Source organism: Onychomys torridus, chromosome 6, assembly GCF_903995425.1.
Source record: "Onychomys torridus chromosome 6, mOncTor1.1, whole genome shotgun sequence".
Classification (NCBI taxonomy): domain Eukaryota; kingdom Metazoa; phylum Chordata; class Mammalia; order Rodentia; family Cricetidae; genus Onychomys; species Onychomys torridus.
Genome location: NC_050448.1, coordinates 122,212,913 through 122,233,296, shown reverse-complemented (window position 1 = coordinate 122,233,296; position 20,384 = coordinate 122,212,913). Strand labels below are relative to the sequence as shown.

The window sequence follows — 20,384 nt, the reverse complement described above, 5'->3', positions numbered from 1 at the left end:
CAATAATGAAAGGAAAAACAGTATATTTATACCCCAATTTCTACCGAGGACTTGGACCTCTTTTGACTAGCTGTTGACTCTTCCTTTGGGCCTGCTGATCCTGAACTTGGAGAGAAGTGCTAAGACTAAGTGGCAGTCATGGATTTGGCAATAAATTCTTAACAAAGGAAGAAGTAGAGGATAGTTCCAGCCCACTAACATGAATGGTCTGCCATTAGCTAGCAGAGAGAAGAACTGAGGAATACTTCCCATCTTTCTGCTGTCTCTGATTCCTTCCCATACACACTGTCCTGCGAGTCCATCCAGGGGTCTCTCCCTTGCCTCATGTGTGCCTTGTGCTGATAGCACAAAGACTCCCCAAGTCCTGTGGCTGGTATTGCTCTGTCCCTCACTGCCTTGGTCACTTTGAATGCATGACACTTCAGGATACATAAGAACCTATATGTTACAATAGCAGACTCCATGTAAAAAGTGTTTTGTCAACTCCAGATAAAACAGGCTTTTAATTTTCCAGTAAATACATATGCTTAGATTTAACATCTGTGAGCTTGAGGTACACATTATTATCAGCAAGAGGAAATATATATAACTCAAGACAAACATGACTGAAGGGAAAAAGAAAACTCACTCTGGTCATATTGAATTTAAATGTGAGATACATCATCCATTCATTCGATCACTTGTTTATTCATTCACTTCCTTGCTATTAAGTACATATTTATAATCACATGTCAGGCCAAAAATGATGCAGCACTCATCATCATCAAATAACGTCAAACGGACGATCTATACTCCGGCAGAGTATATGTGTATGTCACTTCATGCATATAGGGTTCGAGGACTTCAGTGTCGTACACACAGGAATGCGTGAAGACATAGACAAACAAGAAATGAAACAAGAACACAATGTGGAAAATGACAAGCAGTGAGCAGGAGGTAAAAAGAAAGGACCACAAAGATACACATTCAATGAGCTCCAGCAAGTGTCAGAGAGACACAGAGGACCAGTGTCCAGAGCAGAGGAGGACTGGATGCTCAGGCCCGTAGGCCATGAACTGGTCCTAAGTAGTAAATGAGTATTTCATTTAACCTAATTCACAAATACTGCAGACCGGGGGCACATGGGATTGTGGATGACTTCTTCAGACTGTTTTTTATGACTGTAATAGAAGACTCACAGGAGATGGCAAAGTCTGTGCAAGAACCTCCACACAACACAACTGGGTCTTCTCTGACTACACAAAGGATTAAAATTTGTTCCACACATGGGGCCTGAGAAGGCCACATACAACAGTTTTCTCTGAAGTTCTCAAGCCTTATGCTTCCAGAGATTGTCTGAATCTGGAGTCACACTGTGTTCTGCTAAGGGCAAACAGATCAGTTCTGTCTGCATGAGCTACTATATTCACAGCTATTGGGATAGATCTTCCTGAGCTACAGGCTCTTCTGAATTTCCTTAAGATGAAATGCATGTAGGCTTGGAGGTACAGATAGAAGCATTGTAGTAGACTATTGTAGTGAGATCTATGAAGAACTCTTAAACTGCAAGGAACATACATCAAACAAGAAAGTCAGCCATGCCCAGGAAAAAATTACAGCGCATCAAGGAAGAAACAAAGTGATAAGCCAAGCTGTATACTAAGTACTTTCTAACTCCACAAAAATATTAAAGGATGGAAGATTAATTTGGGTCAAAATGTAGAGTTTTATAATAAAATATGGTATGTAAGTTATAGAAAGCAAGGGAAAGCATTCACTTCGACTAGGGAACAGAACAAACCATCAGTGAGAATCGGCAGGAGATGTGGGGAAAATAATGAGATAATCAGCCAAGCTAGTACAGCTTGGAGAAAACATGGAATTATTAAGATACAAGAGTTATATAGTTGTGTTTATGGAAGCTTAGCCTTGGTATTTAGCAGTAAAACCCTGTTTGGGTTCCTCAGAAGGAAGACAAATAATGAAAGAAAAACATCAAAGGGAAAACAAAGCATTGAGGAATTTAGAGCAATTCTACCATATCAAAGTCAAGCCCAAAGTTAGGTTACTGAATACAAGGCAAGAACTTCCCTATTGTTCTTGATTTAAGTCCCTATGGTGTGCGCAACACAGAACCAGCCACAGAAACATTTGCTGTGGCACCCTCCATGTTTGAAGAGAGAAGATAGGTGTGCCATACACATGTGTGCTAAGTATTAAAAACTGTATTATGTCCTGTGGAGAACATGAAGATAGATGAGGAAGAAAATTTCTTGCTCCTTAAATTATAGATATATCTAACCTCTGGAATATCAAAAAATATCAAAAGATAATTGGTGAGTCAGTATCATCATCTGTTAATCTAAAGATACACCAAGGATATCCCAAGGTTAAACATAAGGCTCCATTATAATTTTTAAAAAAACATGTAAAAATATAGCTGATATAATCTAAAATCACACAGTGGTTAGGCTAAAAAAACTAAAAAATGCAGACACGTGACCTTTCACCAAGCAACAGAAGCCACGTGAAATTATCAAGTCAGACTTCAATGTCCATGTCATTTTTTTGTGATGTTTTCCCATAGAAAGCAAGATCTCAATGGCAACTGCTAAATGCTTTAAACTATTTTAAATAAGAAAATTCCTTGAAGTATTACATAACTCTTTGAGATGTCTTGAGTAATGATAAGAATAAACTGGGCATAAAATCCCCAGCTGACTTCCTGGGTCCTCTAATCAAGGTCGGGTATATCTCATAGAACGGCCGAGTTCATTATCTTTTTCTCTTTTTTTTTTTCCTTGATGAAACAGGTTTGCTGTATGTATCTCAAGCTGGCTTCGGACTCACTTTCCTCCTGCCTTCTCTAATAAATTGTTTTCATAAGGAGTCAGAAGCCTTCCCTGTGTGATAGCATCTCAAATACCAGAATCCGCGACCATGCTCATTTCAAGCAGCTCACCCCCACCTAACCATGTCTCCTCTTACATCTTTCTTCCCCCTGTGTCTGTCTTTTCCAGTAATGGTCACCTCACCAAACAATGGCTTCTTTTCTATTTACACAGCAGCAAGACAGAGAAGAAAGACTAATGAAGGAAACACATGTTTCAGATTTCCTGAGTGCCTCTGTCCAAGCTTGTACTCCACGATAACCTCTGTGATGAACAGCAGTCACCACATGCATAGCACCATATGGGAAACAAGGGCAGTGGGATAGGGGAAATAGAAATGTGGTTTGTTTTAAAACAATGTGGGTTTGCAGAATGGAACGAAGAAGGCCTAAATGTGAAACATAAAAATATAACAATTCACAATGCAAAGCCAGTTTCATGTGTGAATGCTTTATCAGTGCCAAAGGTGGGGGACCCCATGAGTTGGGACAATGCCTCACCTGATGTTTGGGGGATCCCAGAGTTGAGAAAAGGCTCACCTGATGCTTGAGAACCCCAGAAAATGGGGAAAGGATCCTGACATTTCTGGGAACATCAGAAAGTAGAGGAAAGGCTCACCTGATGCTTGGGGAGCCCCAGTGAGTGGGGGAAAGGCTCACCTGACATTTGGGGGATCCCGGTGAGTGGGGGAAAGGCTTACCTGATGTTTGGGGGACCCCAGTGAGTGGAGGAAAGGTTCACCTGATATTTGGGGGATCCCGGTGAGTGGGGGAAAGGCTTACCTGATGTTCAGTAGCTTCAGCGCATTTAGCAGAACTCCCCTTTTCACATCATAATCTATTTTCTGATCAGTTCCAAAGCTTGGGGCTCGATTAATCTGAAATTTACAGAGAAAACAATGAGCTTGGTTGGACTTTGGGATGTTAACACATAATCATCAGTTTATGTTAACTGATGATTTCTAGTTATCAGTCTCAGAGCTTCACATGGAAGATGCTCCATTCATCACTGCCACACCTGTTTTACTATTACCCAAAGGCAAAGAACTGCACAAAAGCATCTACAAGCACCAACTCCTCTATCTACAGCAGTGGTTTCTTAATTAGTAGGTCTCGATCCCTTTGGAGTCAAATGACCCTTTCACATGGGGTCTCCTAAGACCATAAGAAAACACGAATGTTTACATTAAGATCATAACAGTAGCAAAATTACAGTTATGAAGTAGCAACAAAATAATGGTATGTTTGGGGGTCACCCCAACTTGAGTCGCATAATTAGGAAGGTTGAGCACTGCTGCTCTGCAGGTTTATGTCGCTGCCAGCATCACCTGGCCACTCCAGCCTACTGGCCCATATCATCTGGCCTTAGAAAAAGTAACTTATTTTGAGAATTGGGAAAACCTATAGTAGAAATATTTCTGACATAGTAATAGTGTCAAATATGTACATGCTTAGCGTGTAGGAAGGACCAGCTCCCTCTTTTCACTGCCTAAGATCTTCCTGATGAGTTCTGTTGCCTCTGAAAATAATTTTGTTTCTCTCTACCTGGCTCAAAGGTGATTCATCAACTTTCACCCTGAAAGCATTGATTCAGGCACTTGGAAGACATTCCTAACATGAGGCACAGGCTGAGCTCAATTTTCCATCTTGAGAATGGTTTTTACACTTGGAAATGTCTTTAAGCTTGCCACTGCCAATCATTGCCTGGATTCCAAGTAGCTAGACATTGCATACTTATGGCCACTTAGAGGCACCTCCACCTTATTCCACATGGTGGCGCCAGAAGGTTTTAACACTGAGCATGAGACCCACAGCGTTATCAGCTGGCAGCAAAATGCAGAGAACAAGCTCTCAAAATAGGACATTTACCAATCTGAACATGCAAACTGTTCACTATTCACAGATAGCAATGCTGTGGAGTTTATCATTATTATTATTATTAATGATTCTGAGCTGAGTAAGGTAGAAATAATGAAGAAAGATAAAGAATGAAGAACTGTGTTTATTGTGAGCCTTTTAAAAAACCATACAGAATCAGACTGCTCAATCAGTTCTAATTTAGCAATCTGATGAAACGCTCCTATGAACAAATGCTTTTTGTAAAGGTTAATTCACATTTTATATAAAGTTCTTATTCCCAACCATCCTTTTATTTCATCCTCGTGAAACATGAGCATGCCTTCACTTCTCCCCCCATGGGGTAGTGATCAGGGCAGGAGCAGAGGAAGACACAGCAGCAAGAGGAAACAGCTACCAAGGTGTAGACGTTCACTCTCCAGGGTCCAGGCCTTCCTAGGACAGAGGCACCGCGGTGCACAGTCAAGTACTCTTCCACCCAAGGTCGACAGAAGCAAAGAAACTGTGACTCGGCCGCGTCTTATTTCTAGAACCAAGACTGGACTGAAATTCTAGCCAGCAGAAAGATGAATTTTCCTGGATATATAATATGTGTTATTTGTCCAGAATATATGAATAGACTTCTCTTTCTCTCCCTCTTACTCAAATTAGACAAAGCGTGCTTTCTTTCAAAATGTTTTGGATCAAAGTCTTACTTAGCACACATTCAGGTTTGCTTACAGAAACCTGAAGACTATAATGTAACTTCTGGCTTCTAAACCACTTAAAAGAAGGACATCCCTCTGGAATGAAAGGCAGTGGTTGATCCCAGCTTCTGTGGTGGTATGTTCCTTAAAAATATAACTCATTTTGGAACGCAGTTCAAATGAGTATGTGAGTAGCCCTGAGAAGGTAGGTGCTTTCTGTGACCCCAGATAGGGGGTCCTAGAGAAAACATCTGCATAGAAGACATCTGGACAAGGCTTGTGAGTAACACAAACATAAATGTGACTGCACAATACACCAGCATCTTGAGCAGAGGTTGTTTTTTTATTCTTTACATTGTCCATATGTTAGGTGACAATTTATAATAAAAATAATAATAACTAGAGGGGACAGGCAGCAAATCCAAAGACATTCAGTTTTCAGGAATAACAAATGGCTATAAGGGAGGATTTATGTTCACTGCAGTGTTGAGTACTGGGTACTGAATAGTGAGCCAACTGGGGCCCCTTCTCCCATGGAGTGCTTAAAGACACACTAAAGATGGGGTCCTGAGGCGGTGCCCACCCAGGGTAGATATATAGCCAGAGCTCATGAAGTGGTAGGTAGATGCCACCAGGGTGAGAAAATACTCATAGAAGCAGCCAAACAGCTCAGAGGCAGCAAAATCACACTTCCGTTCACTCGATGCTAATGAGAGAAGGTGATATAAAATCATATTGATTCATCTTTGGAAGTGTTCTAGTCCCAGAATTTTCATTCACTTCCTCCCACATACTCCATTCAGGCCTCATTCCAGCCAGTGAGTTGGGAACACCTGTGCCAAATACACATTTGAAACTCCAGTTTTAAACACATACAAACAGTGCTAGCTTTTTTTTTTTTTTTTAAACTTCTTAGAGAATCCCTTACCTCCAGAAGCCATGGCTTCAGCTTTCTATCCAACAAGATGTCGAATCCCAGGACTTCGAAGCAGACGCTTTGGCTTCCTGGGGGCTGACCAGGTCTGCACATCCGATATGCATGCAAGACATGAGGTTCTGCTACAATCAGCGTCTTTACCACCAATTCCTATAGAGGTTGTGATGAAAGATATGAAAATGCCTTATTTGGATGGAGTTTCATACGAAAATAGCCTGGGGACAAACGGACATCCTGGGTGGGTTCCCACATGTTCTTTCGCTGTTCCAGCTGCTCTCTACCTCACTTCCTCGGCTCTGCCCTTTGCCCTTGGCCTACCATTGCTCTGGGCACACTCTCTGAATTTCTCTAGCAGGAAACACTTCTTCCCACCTGGGGCTCTGTGCTGTCTCATCTTCCTAGAGCATCCTCCCTTAGATTCCCATGCCTGGTCACTAATATTCAGAGAGGGCACAACCATGCTTGAAAAGCAGCCACGCTTGAATTACCCATAGCATGCAAACAACTGACACTATTCTCTTGCTGTCTGAATAAGACCCTCGTACTTCCTATTTTTTACACCATCCCAGCACCCATAACAGTGTCTGACATTGGAGATGCTAAAAAAAAAATTGTAAACAAATAAGTAAGATTTTTAAAGAGGAGCATAGGCTAACCCTTTACAGAAGGAGAGAAGGGTGATAAAGAAGAAAATTCTAGAGATAGGACAGCAATTCCCAAACAGCACTATGGGACCTCCACTTAGACAGACATTGAAGGGGCCAGGAAGAAAGAGCTTGTGGCTGCTACTTTTATTCATGGTCCTGGTTTGTACTCTGTAAAAGTTTCTCTGAGACTATCACGACTGAAGAGCTGCCTCAGTGGTTAAGAGAACTTCTTGCAGAGGAACCAAGTTCAGTTTCCAGCACCCATAGGGCAGCTCACAACCATCTAACTCCAGTTTTAGGGGGTCTGATGCCCTCTTCTGACCTCCACAGATACCAGGCACACACAGTACACATAAATACGTGCAGGCAAAATATTCACACACATAAAATAAAAATAAATAACCTTTTGAAACTATCGAATTTTTCCACGTGGAAACACACAGTGGAATATGGGAAAGCTAGCTACTTGACTGCCCTTTGCTTATATAAGCTGGCTTCCTAACTCCTACTGTCTGAAAATAGGGAACCAGAGATGGTTAAGACCTAGATGCCCTAGTTAGACTTCTGCGTTTATGCCTGCTTTTATGCTTCTTATCTAGGCAGCACACTCATGGTGCTTCAACTCTGTGTCTTGTTTTTCCTGAGTGTAAACCACCAAGGGACAGGCGGAGAGCCCAGACACAAATTCCAGCACAGTGCTAGAATATAGTAAACCTTCACTAAGTGTTCGCTAATTAACTACTGTTTGCTGTGGAAAAATCCTTCTGTATACTGTGTGAATATACATTGCTATGATTGGTTTAATAATAAGAAGCAGACAGGCCAGTAGCTGGGCTAGAAGTCAGGCAGGAAAGTCAAACTGAGAATGATGGAAGAAGAAGGGAGGAGTCAGAGGACTTGCCAGCCAGATGCAGAAGGAACAGGAGATGAACATGCCATACTAATAAAGGTACTGTCAAGTGGCAGAGAGTAAGTAAAGAATATGGGTTAACTTAAAAGTTCAGAGCTTCTTAGTAATAAGCCTGAGCTATTGGCCAAACATTTATAACTTATATTAAGCCCTTGAGTGATTATTTAGGAATAGGCAGTCCAGACAGGAAAACTCTGCCTACAACTGTTCTGTTGCTGGCCTGTCATTTTTCAGGAATCAATCTTATGGTTCAGGTCAAATATTCTACCACTGGGTGGAAGCAATATTACATGGGAGAGAAACAGGGAAAGGGGTATTGACCTCATTGCTGCCACTCAGAAATAGAGACAATCAGTTCAAATAACTGCATATACACAGACACTTTAATGTTTGTAATAATGTATTTGGAACATTTTAAAAATATTCTCATTTAACAGGTTATTTGTAATCACTACATGCACTCTAGCTAACAAACTAAATATCATATTTGTAAACAAGATCATAAAATGTGTCAGAGATTAAAAGGCTTACATTAGTATTTTGGGCTCACATCTAAAAATATACCTCAGGATCTAACATAAAAGTTCATTTTCATACCCTCCCTTCATCTTTTGGGAGCACTTTCTCCTAACTCAATTGCATGAGAGAAGCACTGTCTAAAACCAGTGTCTACAAAGGAGATTGTGACCACTGCTCTCTGGCTGGTCCTTCACTGTTAAATCCCTCACAAAGGCAGCTCAGTAGGATATACATTTTCACAAGAATTCTCTCAAAGACCCAAACTCATAGAGAAGTTAATGTGCTGGTAAAGAAGGGGGAAAACAGAAGGTGTATGATATTGTCTTGGTCCCACTGTGACAGTGATCTAAGGGCTTGGAGTATTTGAATGAATGAGTGGATGGATGGATATATAAACAAGTAAAACTCCTTTCCTTAATCTTCAAAACTAATTCTATACTTAAATCTCTTCCTATTCTATTGTAGCTGGAGACCTTCTCTCCAGCCCCCACCAAGCCCTGTCAGTCCGACAACCCACTTATAAAATAAACACACAGACGCTTATATTATTTAAACTGCTTGGCCATTAGCTCAGGCCTACCTACCATTGTCTAGCTCTTACTCTTATACTCAGCCCATTTCTATTAATCTATATCTCCCGTTTCTCAGGTAATATTATATCCTTCTGAGGTCTTTGATGTAGTTGAAGACTAGATGGTTATAATTTCCTCAGTTATGATAAATGATAAGTTAGATATAAAACCTTAGACTCACAAATATAAGATAGACAGGATATCTTCTTTAATATTGTAACTGTAATTCTTGCTTGATAATTGTTTTGTTACCTGTAATTTTACTATATAAAAGTTAAAACCTTGCTTTTTGAAAAAAAAAGAAAAGGGGAAGTGCTGTTTGATGTTCAAGTATGTCAAATGTGTTGCTTTGATTGGTTAAAATAAAACACTGATTGGCCAGTAGCCAGGCAGGAAGTATAGGTGGGACAAGTAGTGAAGAGAAGTCTGGGAAGTGGAAGGCAGAGGGGAGAGAGCTGCCAGGTGCTGCCATGACAAGCGAGATGTAAGGTACAAGTAAGCCATGAGCCACGTGGCAAGTTATAGATTAATAGAAATGGGTTAATTTAAGATAAAAATAGATAACCAGAAGCCTGCCACAGCCATACAGTTTATAAGTAATATAAGCATCTGAGTGATTATTTTATGTGTGGGTTGTGGGACTGCGGGGGCTTGGTGGCACTTGGAGAGAAGCTTTCCAGCTACATTCTATTTCAAATATCACATCTCTTCTCCCTTCCATTCTTCCTGAACACAGAGAGATCCTTGACCATGTTCTGCATTATGGACAATCAGCCCCAGGGTCTACCTCCTTGTTCCTCTTTCGCTGTGGTTCACTTTAAGCCATCTTTTCACCTCACCTATTTATAGGAGCTTCCCAAGTGTCCTCGCTGCCTCTCCTTAATGTTGGCTTTAATCTAGTCCATGCCTGTTTTGATGTCTTTCAGATGCATACATTTGATCATATTAATCACATCACTCTCTTCTGTTAAAAACTGGTTGTCAGGATGGCTCAGCAGGGGAAGATGCATGCCACCAAACATGATGACCCTAATTTGATCCTCAAATTTTATTTGTATTGAAATGTGATTTTATTTGTATGTCAATAAAATTGCCTTGGGGTCAGAGCAAGCCAGAGCAGAAGCCGAGCAGTAGTGGGGCACGCCTTTAATCCCAGCACTTGGGAGGCAGAGCTAGGCAGATCTCTGTGTGTTCAAGGACACCGCCAGCATGGCAGACACACGCCCTTAATCTCAATACCAACCATAGAAGACCTAGAGGTCTGTACAAACAGGCAGTGACAAGGAGGTCATGTGGCTGGGTTTACAACCAATGAGAAAACAGAACAGAAAGTCTTTAAATAGACAGGACGTACTGAAGTAGGTCTCTTGTGGAGAGGAAGAACAGCAGAAGCAGTGAAGGGTAAGGTTTTCTCCTCTTGCTCTGACCTCGTGGTTTTTAACTCTGCAATCGGGTCTGTGTTTCTTATTTAACAAGCCGGTTACATCTACATCAACTCTCATAAGTGTCCTCTGATGACACACATATGCTGCAGCATACATGTGTGTGCATGCACACACACACACCTACCCACCCACCCACCCACCCCACACACATACAATGTTTTCAAAAAAAAAGATGATCACCAATTTTTCTAAAATTATGCCTTACTCGTCAGATGAAAAAGTTGGTCCTCACATCATTCCAGTGGGAGCCTCATGCAATCCTCCCACAGACTGTATGTGATATTGTGCCTCTCTCCCAATCTCATACCTCCATGCCCTTGTATAGTGATATTTTATTTGTATTAAAATGTGATTTTATTTGTATGTTAATAAAGTTGCCTTGGGGTCAGAGCAAGCCATAGCAGAAGCTAGGTGGTGGTGGTGCACGCCTTTAATCCCAGCACTTGGGAGGCAGAGCTAGGTAGATCTCTGTGTGTTCAAGGACACAGCCAACATGGCAGACACACGCCCTTAATCTCAATACCAACCATAGAAGACCTGGAGGTCTATACAAACAGGCAGTGACGAGGAGGTCATGTGGCTGGGTTTACAACCAATGAGAAAACAGAACAGAAAATCTATAAATAGACAGGACACACAGAAGTAGGTCACTTGCACAGAGGAAAGACAGCAGAAGCAGTGAAGGGTAAGGCTCTCAGCTATTGCTCTGACCTCTTCGTTTTTAACTCTGCAACTGGCTCTGTGTTTCTTATTTAACAAGATGGTTACATCTATACCCTTGATTATGCTATTGTCCCCACATAGAATACCTATCTCTAGAAATGAAGTTTTGACTTGCTAAGGCCTGTCACAAGGTCAACTTTCTTAAAAAACAAACAAAAAACTCATCTGCTCAACCTCATCTATTATGCTCTTTAAAAGAAAGGTTGATGATATTTAAATTTCATGCTAATGAAAGACATTTACAGTTACAGAATAGGATAATCTTACTGAAATATCATTCCAGAATTTAGAAACATCATGTTGATTGGCCTGTAGGAATTCTGTAAACCACTTGATTGAACGTTTGCTGCCTTTGTCTTCGGTTTCGTTGCGTTCGAACCGCTCGTTATGTTTGTTCACAGAGTAGTTGGTCAGATGCATGTATAACTGGGTCTGTAAGAAGGAAGGACAAAGTGTTACCTCGTAGGAGAGCCGCAACCACTTTGTCTCACAGGGAGGAGAGCCTCAAAGATTCGGTAAAACCTAGATGTTCTTAAACTTGGAGATAACCAGCATACATGCATAAAGCTGATCCTAGAAGACACAAGTTGATAAAAGGATTTTGATCTGAGGATGAGCTACCTCCCTGCAAAATGTTGGTCAATGAGGGCTTAGTGACCCCAAAACCAAGACAGGCAATAGGCACTGCTGCTGAGTACTCACCAGAACTAGACATTACTGCTGAATACACTACATGCTCTGTTCACAAGGCACACAGAAATTAAACTAGAGTTGAGCTGAAACCTTCCTCTCTGTTGTCTCACTTCCTAGTGTTGGAGGGTGCTATGCTGTTAAGTTAGAAAAGTCATCAACAAGCAGGCAAGATGTGCTTACTGCTGCAATCGTGACAAGTCAGTAATCAGATAACCAGCCACATCCTGATTGCACTCAAGATCCATTCCACAGCAGGAATCCCTAGCTGGTACTGTATACCTGGTCAAAAACCCAAGGCTGGAGAGATAGTAGGTCATGAAGAGGAAGCTATTGCTGCTGTTTTGCTTAAATGGATATTTAAATATATGCCTGTTAAAATCCCTTCCAAATAAAGATGTGTGTGATCATGGGTTAGTGCTGCAGCCAGTTTTGATCAGAGAAGCTTCTTCATGCAGTGAGCTTGGTACCTACAGAGACTCATAACCAGTCAAAGTGATGAGCATACATGGCAGTTGAGTGCTCAGCTATCTGGAGAACATTCATATTCCTCCCTCCAAAGCTTAGTGGATGTCACAGAAAGGGGGAAAAGGAAGAGCTGGAGGAAGGGGTAGAATGTTGTACAATGTTATCTTCTGGAAATGGCATGGCTATTGCACACATGAATTCACAAAAACTGTAATGACTTGCACAAGACATACAGAAGATTAGAACAGTCAATGTCCATTCATAGAGGTCCCACATGCCTCACTGAAGGACCAATAGGAAGTAAATGATTGCCATGGAAGAGACATTGTCTTTAGTGGAGTAGACACCAGTAGGGTGCCAATGCTCCTGTAAATAAGCCCTTTAAGGAACCCAGTGAAACTAAAAAATCAAAAGGCATGCAAGTATAAAAGAAACTGGTTAGAAAGACAGAAGGTGTCAAAGAGCAGGGTCAAGAGAGGGTAATGGGGCAAATCTGATCAAAATACATCATGTTTATGTATGAAAATGTCATAATGAAGCCCATTATTATATATAATTAACATATGCTAATTAAAGCCATAAGCCTCTAAACCATACCAACTGATTATTTTGGTGCTTGAATATTTTCCAGCAGGAAAAAAAAAAAAGCCACTTTTCCTTTGAGAGGACCGGACTGAGAGCGTTAGTACTGCAGAGTGACTTCTCTTATTATTTTTGATATTCACAATTAAAGTGCCAAAGGAATGACAATACAGGCAAAAATTAAATGTGAAACTAGACTTTGCTAAGGAAAAATACTCCAAGTCTGCCTTCAGTAGCCCATTTGTTTTCCATGTATGGCCCCTAACATTGCTCACCCAAATCTATTTGAGCAAGAAATTTTCTAAGATGCATTCTCCATCTCTTAAGAGAACAATTAAAAACTGTAAGCCTCAGGAGGCAGGGTACCCAAGACATAGGACTACTAACACATCTGTCCTCCAGTCCACACTGAGAAGGCACCTGGACTCCCGCAGACAGTGCACCTGGTGTCAGCAGGCGGTGTCTTTGATAATGCTCAACAGGCGACCACTGAGAGACAGGTCTGGCTCCATCATGGTGTTTGTGTTTTAGGCTTTTTGTGTTATTTTGTTGTTTTTAAATGGGGGTGTTTGTTTGTAACAGGGTCTCACAGGATAACCTGGAACTCACTGTGTAGCCCACACTGGCCTGAAACTCACAATAGTCTTCTTGTCTGGGGTTCATAAGGTAGCCACCACACCCAGCTCTTTTGTTTGTTGCTATTATTTTCTTTAAGTAAACTTGAAAAGAATGCAAAATTCATAACTTCTCTAACTCTCAGTAAACATCTAATGTTTCCTCATCATATTAGCATAAACATTAATAAAGTCTATCTTAAATTCCTTTTCCTAATCCTATTCCTCAAAATAGTTTTGAATAAAAATGTTGCATCATGATTAATGTAATATATATATATATATTTTCCTACCCATATGGCCATTATTTTGATTCTTGATAACCAACTATACCTTTATGGTATCTTATCTTTACTACAATCCCAGAGGTCTATATATTAATTAAAATTTTTGAAATAATTACTTGTTTATTAATTTGTATGGCTATCAATACTGAAAAAAAAGTCTTTTCATTCATGATGCAATATTTAAGGAGCAACTACAGAAGAAAGGGCAGAAAGGAGCCAAGCAAAGCCTTCAGATGTTAAATTGTGTAGCTATTCCCAACACTGCATGTCATCACATAGGCTTAATCAAGTAAACTTTTCAAGAATGGATTGGTCACCACAGAAGATGGGTATGTTGGTATGTGCCTGTAATTCTAGCATTTAGAAAGTGGAGACAGGAGAATCATAAGCTCAAGTTCATCCCTGGTTGCGTAGTGAGTCTAGGCCAACCAAGGCTAGATTGAGACCCCATCTCAAAAAAAAAAATCAAAAAACGATTGCTGTATTTCAACATTTAAAGTTCCCTGACATAATCTCTATTATAATCATGAACCAAATTACATTGAATGATGTTCATAAATTCATTAATAACTACAATTAAGTTTACAATATAATTTCCTATGGAAACATAGGAGCTATTAAAATATTCATTATTTTAAAAATTAGAAATTGGAGTTAAAAAGAACTATGCAACAGCATACCATCCCAAAAACCACTAAAGAAACTGTTTTGACTTTCATTTCATCTTTTTAAAAATAATCTTTCACATAATTGTACAATCTGCTCACATAAAATTTTGAGTTTAGGTTTTTTTCCCACACAATCACACAAAGATTCAGTAATTAATTCATAGAAATAAATGATAGATACTAGCATTTAAGAAGAGCTTACCTTTTTCTACATATGTAGGAACCAAAGGCAGGAACTTACATGTTCAAAAGCAGGTATCAAATGAGGCATAGAGATTGTACCTCTCTCCTCCCCAGCTTTCATTATGATACTCTAGCCCAGAGAACTTACTATGTATACACAGCTTAGTATTTCAGAATAGAACCCCCAAGCCTTATCCTGTCTAACATCATCAGTAGATCCTATCACTTTACACAAATATGACCCACTCTTACAAATTCCAATTATTTAAATTATAATCTACAAGCTGGCATGCCCCAAGTCAAGCCCATAACTCAAATGGTTCTTCCATGAATAACCAAATCCGTGTGGAACAGATCCAGTTGAAGGTCAAGACCAAATACATTAATTTTCCACAAACTTTCAACAGCTCCTGAACTCCCTTGCCATGGGAGTGTAGCTCATTCACCCAGTGTCCAAGCCAAACACCCTGAATTTTCTCTGACTCCCACATATCCAGCATACCCTGCTCATCACCCTGCCATACCAATGTTACCTGTGTTACCTCAAATATATCTCAAATCCATGCTCAGATTCCTAGTCTGGCCCTGATTTCAAATCACCTCTCATCTCACCTGGCTAGACTGAAATGGTGTCTGCTTTCCCATGCTTCCAGTCTCTTTTATCATACCAAATATGTGCTATTCCCATCTCATTCCCCACACTGCAGGCTCGACAGACTTCTTAAAAGCCCAAATGTCATTCTCCATTTCAGTATATTATCTTGATACACTGTTCTAAAAGGTCCCTTATGGTGTCTGGAAAATCTTGTTTTGGAGATCCTCTCTGCTCATCTCTGAACAGACACATCCTTTCTTCCGGTATGTACTTTGCACAAACTGAACTTGTCTGCTTCCTACAGACTTTTCATATTCTTTTCCCTAATCCTCTCTTTTGAGGTGTTGCACCCAACCCAGAGCCTGGCTAGCTCATTCCTCAGTCTTCTCTGACCTTAGACTCCATCTGGAAAGACAGCCCACTATGTATGCATTACTCTCAGATTCAGAGACCTGCATTTAAACTTGCCATCAGGTATTCTAAATGCTCACTTTATTTTCTACCTCTCCACTAGACTGTGGCTTCTATGAAGTCACACACTGCATTTATGTAATGTTTATACTAAGGTTTCTTCAAAAACAGCACAGTTCTAGGGAATGTAGTACACTTCAAATCTTACTTGGGGAAAGCTAAGAACAAACTATGACATAAATAAAACATTTCCTTATTTTAATGTCTTTTCCTAATATTTTTATAGTTCACTCATTTTTTTCCTTGTCAAGCCTGTGAAAATTTTAGTTTACTAACAGTAACAACTTTGAAATGATTAATCTTACTAGAAGCAAGTGCAACTGTTGAAGAAGAGGAATTGGGCCTTTGAATAGCTAAGAAACAGTAACTAATTGTGACTTTTTTATACTAAGTACATTCGTACATTCACAATATAAGATTAAAGTTAACTAAATTTTTATGGATGATAAATTACAATTTAACATGTATAAGCAATAAATTACAGTGTATTATCTTTATGGTAAATTACAGTTACAACTTTCCTGAATACTAACTGCTATACAAATGAAATCTTAGTGAAAAATCCTTATGAAATGGCTCATTTAATAGACCTCTCATTGCATACAGAAACTGTCTGTTTTTCCCTTCATGTGTGGTCAATGCAAATTTAGAACCCACCTCCCTTTACCACTACAAAATAACCCTAACTACTGATAACTTTTGATTTTATCCACACTTTCTTCCACGTTTACATGTTCATACTGTACCTCGTGTACAAAGCTTTGTCAATGTCAGCTCTCACCCCATGACCCCTGTACTTTACTATATTTCCCATACCACAGTGACTTTATTTCCAGTACCGCAGTCTCTAAAGAGGTCACCACATAGAGACAGAAGCTCAGAAACCAAAGAAACTATCTTTTCCTAACTAACTAATCAGATATTCTGTCTGGTTTTCACAAAGCTGTCTGTAAGTGAGGAGCAATCTTACTTATGCAAATGATTCTTTCAGCCATAAGCTCCTGGGAGAAGGAACTTCAGCTTGTACAGTCCTTACACATCACAGGTGATTTAAAGGCAGACATTGAACAAATGAGTGATAACTAAGTTCTCTGTTGTCACTTACCAAGTTGGACTCATTTGGTGGGATGTACTTCTCTGTCCCCATTCGCACAAGCCCATCATGGTAGAGAAATATCTTTAATGGATCACAGGATGTAACCAAAATATAAATCCGTAAATCAAACTTGTAGCCTTCCATTAGGAAAGGCTTTTCAATGTATTCTTGAACTATCAAATGATCCTGAGATGGAATTTTATCCCCATTTCTTATCAATGAAATCCTATGTTTAAAGAAAACAAATAAAAATAATTTGATATGGAGGTTGAGATGCCAGAAAAAAAAATGTCATCTATGTATTCAGGAAGAGAACAGTGTTACAGAAAATTCCAAAATCCTGTCCCTCCACAAGAGCAATGAGAGGGGTGGTGTCAGAGTCAGTTCTGTGGAGGCACAGAGCCTAAACAAAAGCTTGAAACACCCAGAGAATATGCTACCAAGGAGGGAGGAAGAGGAGATGGGGAAGGAAGGGAGAAGACCAGCTACTGAATTCTGTTTAATGGAGCTTTCGGTATTTTAACTAGTTCTGTTACGTCACTCAGTTCCAGTTCAGTGATGGTTTTATCAGCAACCCAGTCCCCAGCCCAGAGACTAGTTCTAGGTAGGCCGAGTGGACCTGATTCCTGTGCCTGTTTACTTTGAACTGCCTTGGGCTCTGTAGAGGAACTTGGTTTGCTTTGATTTGCCTAATACAAAATATCTATAATAGAAGACATGACTAAATAATTTTAAGCATATGCAGGAAAATTACTATTTACATGGAAGAGAGCAAAGAACTGAAGAAAATTTTAAACTACATGAAACATAGCAAGCATGATATAGATACATAAGGCAATTAGCAAAATGACAGAGGAAAAACAGTCTCTTCTAGTAACTAAATTAAATGTCACTAGATGAACTTGAAAAGCGGGGCTTGAGAAATGGGTCGAAAAAAAAAATCGGTCTAACTACAATGTCATCCAAAAAAGATCTCCTTTAGAACTAAAGATGCAAAAGGCTGAACGTTAAAATGATGGGGAAATGAAAGCAAGCAATATTCTGAAGTGGTTACACTTGTATCCAGCTAAACAAAAATTGCCATGACAGACAAGAGACAAGATGTGATACTATATGATAAGCAAATATCTCAAGAAGATAAAAATCAAAAAAATATGTCTTTGATGAGCTATAAAATTTAGCAAGCAAAAAGTGATCAAAATGAAGGAAGAAATGGCTCGGCTGTGACCATTGCCGTCTTCGGTAGCCCATCTTCAGCAACAGGACACTAGGCAGAGTAGCTAGGAAATGGATACAGACAACAGGTGACAGAAGCCCCCTACACCCACTCACTATTTCATTACAGCTCATAATTCCATGCTATAGAGAACGCCCTTGCTGTAATATTTTCTCGTTGTTTTTCCACTGCTATCAAATGTATTGTGCTAGTATTAGTAAACATTTATTAACTTTATCACAAAGACTGAGAAACATCTATCAATCATCATTCCTCCTCCAATTTCCTTTTCCCTAATGGGTAACAGGAAAGCAACATGTCAGTAATCAATAGACACAAAATCCCGACTAACACACTTCTTAATCTGTACATGACCAAGCGTGCTTGAACATAGTATATGATTGAATCAGTGTACCATGTTCAAAAGTTAAATGGTTTTTAAAAAACAATTTAACAGGGCAGCTACCATTTCCAAGGATATTTTGCAGAATGCATTTTAAATTTTAAAAAGCTCAAATGATTCACATGCATTTTGCTAAAAATAGCCTCAGCCAACTTCCCATCTTTAAAAAATGCACTACAGAAAACTAAACATAAGCAGAGAGGATAAAATATTATGCTGCGCATTCTTTTCTTGGATAAATTGTCTAGTTCTTTGGCATGCTAGCTTAAAATATGTCATGTGTAGCCTCAATCCAGTTACCAAGGCTACAAGAGGAAAACATTTATAAAGCAGAGGATATATACATTTTGCTTCAAGCATCCTCATTATAATAAGACAACTCTCTCTACTTTGTTCTCCAAGACAATTTAGCTCTTCTGTAGCAATTTATATTATCCAAGATTATTAAAATTAGAGTAAGCGTGTCTACAGAGAAATAAAATAAATTTTCCCTTAAAGTTATTATTTCCCTAATGTCTCATAACTCTGCTGTATTTTTAATTGGATTACTGATGTCTGTTAGCAGAGTCAATTATAAAAATGTGATAGCTAGAAACTTATTGTTTTTCCAGTATGGTAGTCAACCATGAGTAATTGTGGGCATATCTTCTCTCTCATTTTACAATGACTGTATTTTCCAGAAAAAAAAAAAATAACCTACCCATGACCCATTGCACCATTAGCTGGTTTTATTATAAAAGTTTTCTGCTTCCTTTTTTTCTTCAATTCTTTCACATAGTTTTGGAACTGAGTATATTCAGAAGGGAAAATCCACGTTCGAGGAACAAAAGTATAATCCAGAGGGCGAGACTTGATCATTCTGTAAATCAGAGGCAAGAGGAAACATAAATTCTATTCAAAGTAATAAATCTTATTTTTGAAACAGTTATACTATGCAGACCTTTAAATATCTTTGTTCTTTCATTTATTCTTTTACTTATTGCCTATCATCTGTTCTAATCTCTGTATACTCTACAATAGCCCAAATGAGATTATCAACAAACTGAAGAGACAAGAATTTCTGCCCTGTTACACACTGACTTACGTTTTAACATAACAAATGTTTATTTGACTGTGTACTATGCTAGGCACTGGTAAAGCAAGGAGAGTTAGCATGGCCTCTGCCTCCAGTGAATTTGCAGACAGGCTTTGCATACTAGACAATGTAATAAGAGACTGGTGGCATAAAGGGCAGGCTCACAAGTATTAGTCACTAGCTCTCAGGGAGGGTCCAGGAAGCACACCATTTGTATAGCCCCTTATTCTTAGTGTTCCAGTCTCCCAAGTCATCCATAGACAGCAATTCCTGATTTCTTTTTATGCCACTGCTTTAGCATTTAGCTGCTTTTCTGAGAAAACCACTTGAAAATTTCTGCATCCATAGAAGTTTTATGTGAATGAACCATCAAGTCATGTGATTGTACAGCCAAAGATATAGTTGTATTTGCTAGGATTATGCCTATAGTGATCCATAATTTGATGAAGATGCTGAATACAAGATGTTTGTTTTGAGGGGAAGGGCAGATACTAGAGACAGAACACAAGGCCTCCCGTGTGCTAGGGAAGTATTCTACTACTGAGCTGTACCCACTACCTTCTTTGTAGTTTTTATTTTAAAACCAGGACTCATTAGTTGCCCAGGTAGGCCTTGAACTCACAATTCTCCTATCTCACCTTCCCAAGTAGCTAGGATTACAAGTTTGTGCCACCAGGCCTGGAAAAAAAAGGTTACATTTTGATTGATCCAAAATGTTAAGTATTTTATACTTATCAATTCTCAATAAAAATGAAAACAAAGAATGATTTTTTAAATATTATTAAAAATAGTGTTCCTTTTTAAACTCTATTTATTTACTAAATACATATGGATGTTTCATCTGTGTACCATGTGTGTGCCTAGTGCTGAA

General features: G+C 39.3%; 1 protein-coding gene across 1 annotated transcript in view; it reads right to left on the bottom strand.

Annotated features, from left to right (window-relative positions):
- The window catches only part of Ttll7 (tubulin tyrosine ligase like 7), a 134,249-nt gene that overhangs the window by 66,371 nt on the left and 47,494 nt on the right, over window positions 1-20,384 (bottom strand). The window contains exons 7-11 of the mRNA XM_036189481.1: window positions 19,139-19,297; window positions 16,829-17,045; window positions 11,433-11,597; window positions 6,341-6,499; window positions 3,653-3,747 (exon numbers count right to left, since the gene is read on the bottom strand). Coding sequence (XP_036045374.1) covers window positions 3,653-3,747; window positions 6,341-6,499; window positions 11,433-11,597; window positions 16,829-17,045; window positions 19,139-19,297 — 795 coding nt within the window. The remainder of the gene's footprint in view (window positions 1-3,652; window positions 3,748-6,340; window positions 6,500-11,432; window positions 11,598-16,828; window positions 17,046-19,138; window positions 19,298-20,384) is intronic.